At 32.0% G+C, this 6,486-nt stretch overlaps 1 protein-coding gene across 1 annotated transcript; it reads right to left on the bottom strand.

Annotated features, from left to right (window-relative positions):
• Positions 1-2,966: 2,966 nt before the first annotated feature.
• On the bottom strand, positions 2,967-6,111 carry LOC112802244 (LEAF RUST 10 DISEASE-RESISTANCE LOCUS RECEPTOR-LIKE PROTEIN KINASE-like 2.1). The gene is made up of 3 exons (XM_025845361.3): positions 5,184-6,111; positions 4,759-4,800; positions 2,967-4,232 (listed from the first exon to the last, which is right to left on the bottom strand). The coding sequence occupies exons 1-3, from the start codon at positions 5,920-5,922 to the stop codon at positions 3,127-3,129; spliced, it is 1,887 nt and encodes a 628-aa protein (XP_025701146.2). The 5' UTR covers positions 5,923-6,111; the 3' UTR covers positions 2,967-3,126.
• Between the last annotated feature and the right edge of the window lie 375 nt (positions 6,112-6,486).

Raw genomic sequence — 6,486 nt, 5'->3', positions numbered from 1 at the left:
GTGTGTGTGTGTGTTGTGTGAGGAGAGAGAGTGCTGAAAACTAGGGTTTTGGTTTAGTTTAGTTGGGCCAAGGGCCCACTTTGGGTCCGGTTGGCCCGGTTTGTCCCGTTCGGTCCAATCTTGGTCCAAATTCTATAAAATTGGTACCGAAATTCTCGTCTCAATCTCCTCTATCACATTTAGCCATAAAAATCACCTTTTAGGCTTTCTAGAATAAATTCTCATTTATGGGTTAATTAGCCGTTAATTAACCGGGTTTTACAAGAACACCGTATAACCTTTGTCTTCAACAGATCCCATAGTTGCTCCAATAGTGTTAGTAGTTAGGAATTAGGGTTGATTATGCATTTCTTTCTGAGTTAGTGTTGTGCCTTCTACCTTGTTCTTTATTTTTAATTTCTCAATTTCTGATTTAGGGTTGGCAAAATTGGTTCTTGCTTTGGTTTTTGGGAACTCATTTGGGAGATTCTTCGGAGAGTTTCTAATTAGAATTCTTGGGGTTTTGCTACCTTTTGCTGCAATTTCTCTTACTGGAGTAGTACTACTTTAGAGTCATAGGGAATACAGAAAACCAAAGGAACGAGCTTGGAAAGGGTGATGACTCAAACGACATTGTTTGAGCATTGGGGGCTTTTATGTCCCGTTACCTTTTATACTATCCACGTGAGATACTGTAACATCTACGTCTACAGAATGGTATCCACGTCAGACGTCTCTGTTACGCTTTGCAAATACAGATGAAAGGAGAGATCCAGGTTTTCAGAAAATCAGAGACTTATCAATCTTCAGAAATTTAAATATTCGCAGGATAAAAGGTCAAAGACCTATTTGTTCTTTTCTCTACTTAGATTGTTATTGTTTATTGCTTTTGATGACTTACATTATCAAATGGCTATTTCATATATATATATATATATATATATATATATATATAGTAAAATATAAATAGGACCGGATGGGAGGACGTATCAAACACTTGGGAGACTTTGGAGAGCCTTGAACATGTGTGTGATTACATTAATAAGTTTGATGCCAAGTATGGTAAAAAAAGAAGCTAGTATATATCAAATATATTTCAATTCAATGCGATTTAAGAAATATTAATTGAGTAACTATTTAATGATTTTTTACTATTACTTTTAGGTGAAGATATCTTCACATGAATAATCATATTTAATTAAATAACTTTGAGTGAGTTTCTGTGTTCTTGAAGTATAAAATCAAGAATTATTGAGAATCTCGAGAAAAAGAACAAAGAAAAGGCATCGTCATCACGTCCTTTCATTACAAATCGATTCAAATTAAAACTGCATTAATTTGAATTTGATTGGATTCTATTTTTTACAAAATACATGGATTGAATTGGATTTCAGATCTACTTATCAAAACTAATCAAATTCAATTTAAATTGCACAATGTGCTATAATATTGTTGTTTTATTATTATATTTATAATTTTACTTGTAATATGTTCAATTTGTTATATATTTTTATATTATTCATGTATTATTATTGTTTAATAAATATTTTAGGTCCAAAATGAGATTTATTTATTTATTTTAACTAATTTATAATTTTATTTCTATTGTTATGTTGTTGTTAGTTTTTCAAGATATGTTTTAGACTTTTTATGTCATTATTGGTTATTTAAAATTTGATGTTGAGACTTGTTATATATATTAAATTTTTTTAATTTATAAAACTACAAATCCAAAGCACTTGAAATTGGATTGGATTATATTGAATTCTTTAAAAAAATTATCCAATCCAAATCGCACCACAAATAAAATCAATGTTCGGATTGAATGAACTTTTTATTCAAAATCGATCCAAATCGCACTGCAAATATCTCTAAGTGTTAGACGACCAATTGAAAGGTACTCCGAGCCCTTTAATTTTGTTTTCAAATAACATATAGCATAAGTTTTGCTATTTTGAAAATTTTATTTATCAATAAGTCTAAAAGTTTATAAGATTTAATTTGTAGTAGTTTATAGGCTTGTGTTAATAACTAAGCAATACCTATGACTGGTCAAAGATCTTTAATTTTTAATTCCTATTGGGAGAGGCTTGATTAATTTAAAATTCTTAGAGGTACGGTAGTGATTACTTCAACTCAAATTTGATTTAGTTTGTAAACATTGTCACTCTCTTGAATCAAATTCCTAGAATGAAGTATTTCGAGCATTTTTTGAATTTGTAAAATAGTTCAACTTCTATCATTCTGTAAAGATATTTGCAATTTATTCTTGATCTGAATATTCAATTAATACTTCTTTCTCATTTATTAATTCTCTAATTTTATGAAATCATATATTAATATGCTTCGACCTTTTATAAAATATTAGATTTTTACACTTTGCACTAACTAATTTATTATCACAAAATATTATTGTGGGGTATTATATTTCTCGTTTAATTCTCCAAAACCTCTTCTTAACCATATTGTTTGTGTCGCACAATACTGTTACTGTATATTCTACTTTTGTTGTGGAGAGAGCTAAGACAAAAAAATTATACTAGAATCAAAATAAAATTCAAATTCTGAAGTACTTTTCTTATTAGTTATTTTTATATCTCTAACCCAATCACTAGTGGTGTATCTAACAAGATTTACTTTACTTTATTTTATAATACCAATTGGATTAGGGAAAATTCAATAGATTGTAATTTGTGAATAGTCAAAGAAATTAAATGAAGATGATTTGTCTTGAAGTTGATGACACGCTGCAACGAAGTTCTGCTCCTTCTTTTTCATCATAGCAATGTGTTATCTTAGATTCATGTAGGATATGAATCAGTTGGGAATTGTGGACAATTTTTTTCTCTCTCTATATATTGATCCATCAAACATTCCTTGTCTCTGTCCAAGAATCATAATCTTTAAGTTGTTATCTTTCTAGAACCAATCACAACTAATGCGTGAGAAGAGCAGAAGCAAAAGCATAACTAGTAACACTCATAGCATTGCACAACCAATTATTATTTCTTTGCCCTTAACGTGAAAATTTGAAAAATAACATTCTTGCTCTAGGCAGTAAGATCAAGTACTTATCTTAGTGAATGCCCACAAGAACCAATATGTGCATAGTGCCCAATGACGAACTTTTGAATATAATGTGATGTACTAATTTAACAAAGTAGAAGATTCTGCAATCGATCTTACAGGAGAAGACAGAGCAGGTCTTGGTGGCATTTTTATGGAATCTATGCTGCCTTCTAACATTTCTACAACTTTACTCATTGTAGGTCTATCATTTGGAATTGTTTGAATACACCATAAACCCACAATCGTCATTTTCTTAACCAATTCATTTTCCTCTATTGCCACCACTCCATCTTCAGGTCCTAATTGAGTGCCTTGTTCAAGCCTTTTGTATATCCAATCAGGGAAATATATCTCACTTGTTTGACTCCCTTCTACATTAATGTTCTTCTTTCCTCCCACTATATCAAGAAGCATCATTCCATAACTATAAACATCAGATTTATGAGAAGCTTTGCCGAAATGTCTATTCCATACTTCTGGAGCTATATACCCTATTGTTCCTCTAGCATCTGACATGGAAATAAGACTTTCCTTCCCAGGACAAAGTTTTGCTAGTCCAAAATCTGATATCTTAGGACAAAAATTTTCATCCAAAAGAATATTATGTGGCTTTATGTCAAAATGTAAAATTTGAGTGTTGCATCCTCTATGCAAGTATTCTAACCCCCTAGCTATCCCTTTGGCAATTTGATACAGCTTATCCCAACTCAACAATGTAGTAGTTTCAACTCCTTCCTTTCTATAAATATACTTGTCAAGGGAACCATTTGATATAAATTCATAAATAAGAACTTTCTTGCGGCCTTCAAAGCAGAATCCAAAAAGGGTGACAACATTAACATGAGAAGTTCTACTAATGCTAGCTACTTCATTGATAAACTCTTTACCATTTCCTTTGGATGGATTCAACATTTTGACTGCCACATTAGAACCATCGGATAACTTTCCCTTGTATACAACACCAAAACCACCTTGTCCTAGTTTAACTTTGAAGGAGTTGGTCATTTTCTTCACATCAGAGAATTTATATCGTTTTATACTTAACACGCCATGATTTTTTAAGAAAGTTTCAATATCTTGGTTACCTTTTGTCAGAAAGCTATATTTTTCTCGCCATCTTGGTAACTTGTATGTAAAGTAACAAATACTCAACAATCCTGCAATTACTGCAGCTGTTGTAGCACCTGTTAATTAACAAATAAAGAATTAGAGGAACGTCTAATACTTTTAATTCTATAAATTTTTGTTATGAAAGAAAAACCAAAATAAATCAGTGTAATCTGGTATACTGTTGGGATCTTCCTTAACAAAGTTATGATATTTGGCTTGAAATTGACAGAAACCATTTCAAGGTCTACCCCTTTAATGTGAACAATTGAAAAACTAGTTGAAGTGGACAGATGCATAGTAAAAGAGTAAAAGAGTAAGATACAAATGTTCATATCACTAAAGAGTCATGTCCATTGCCATGCATAAAGCAACTGATATTCAATTTTAAATGTTATTTCCAATTTAAGAAAAAAGTATTGTAAAAGATATAAAAATTTAAATTGTTTTATACTTGAGAAAAGAAGAGAAATGTTCTTAAGCCTTAGCGCTTGTTTACTATTCCTCAGTGAAGAAGAGTTGATGATTTCTGAAGATTCTGGCCAATATAATACGAAACTACCATAAAAGAAAAATATGAAAGGAAACCTTTGGATGTATTACCAATAATGACTTTCTTTAGTCTGGTCCAGCGATTACCTGCAGCTGTAACAATGAGACCAAGAGCAGAATTAATGTTGTTCAATGGTTCCAAGATTCAAAGCAAAACATTCTGCGCATATAAACACCAATACTTTTAGTCCACAAAAGTACACAATGCCTTCCTGAGTCCATAAATATATGTATATCACTGGAATGAAGGCTACTTAGTACTTTCTTTCAGTGGCAACTTTATTTAGAGATTTCAGTTTTCTATGATTTTCACAAATAAAATAATTTAGATTAATACCTAGTATTTTTCTCAACATATCATTGCTTATCTCAACATCTTGATTAGTACTTTTGTTGCTACACTTGCATGATCTTGTGGTTCAAAACATTATTGGGACTTAAGATGTAATTAAAAATTTAATCTGAAAACAGCGTACCTTTTTTACAGCTTTCGGCAACAATTATGCTATCTTTGCATATGCACATGGTCTGCCTAGTAGTTCCATTATATGCACAATACCCATCAGAAAGCTCGCACTCAGCACAATCCACAGCTCTGTTCCAATCAAGAACAAACCCTTTGCTCATAGCTGCACCAAACTCATTGATCAAGTCACCACTATTGATCTGATCATGCTTCACTGCCACCATAACCTCAGCATCACAAGAGTTAGTCCAAGTCCTTCGACCAATATCCGTTCCAACCTCAAACACATAAGACTTCTTCCCCTGACCATTTATCAAACACTTGATAGGCACGGCACCAACCACTGAAGGCTGAGAACTGCAATTGAAGTAGAAAGTGATGTTCATATCCAAATTACTGAAAGACAAAGGTATGTTCCCTATGGAAACGTTGTTCTTTGCCCTTGGACATGTATCATTCATCACATCAATGTCAACAAGTGTGATTGAATGATTTACATAGTTTATGTCTGTAACATAGTATGTGTCAGTTTTCAGTTGGAGGATAGGGTAGCCTTTTTTTGAACATTCAAGACCAAACTCCGGATAACCGCAAACTTCTCCGACGGTGCCGGAACGTTTCCAGAAAGGGTACTTAATGGGAACTTCATTACCACAATCAGAAGGAGCACAAATTGGTGATGAATCAGCATAACATGTCATGAATATGGCGGAGAATAATGCACATAACAAGTAGAAAGGTTCTAACATGGTGATGACTGTGTAGTTGGAAACTTTAGAGTTGATATTTTGAACAACGATTTTTATTGATATTTGATATTATTATACATAAATGGACACAGAGATCGGTAAATTTCTTCTTTGAAATGAAAAGTATTGAAAAGGACCCGTGTAGACTTTCAAGTCAACTTAATTTTCTTTATAATTTTATAACTGTTCTTCATCAATACTTCGTAGTTGCTGTTGTATATAATAAGCTTTAAGGGAAGTTTCTGTGTTCATGCCTTCATGGTATTCAGTGGAGTCCAAAACACGGCAAATACTAATTGCCTATCAACACAATCAAGTGAGAAGTCGTCAAATTGTAAGAGAAAAATTGTTAATTAAATTTTGATGATGGTAAAATAAACACCAAGTCGTTTTACGCATTCGAGTCAAGATGGATACATAATCATTCGGCGCTGCTATGGTTTTCTTTCACTAGAAATATATAAATGAAGTAGGCATTCAAATCCAAACCTATTTAAATTAAATTGTTTATTTAATTCAATTTAAATCGAAAACAGATTAAAATCACACTAATTTAAATTTGAT

This window comes from Arachis hypogaea, chromosome 5 (genome assembly GCF_003086295.3).
Source record: "Arachis hypogaea cultivar Tifrunner chromosome 5, arahy.Tifrunner.gnm2.J5K5, whole genome shotgun sequence".
Taxonomy (NCBI): Eukaryota; Viridiplantae; Streptophyta; class Magnoliopsida; order Fabales; family Fabaceae; genus Arachis; species Arachis hypogaea.
Note: the sequence above shows the minus strand (reverse complement) of the source record. Positions and strands in the feature narration are given on the sequence as shown.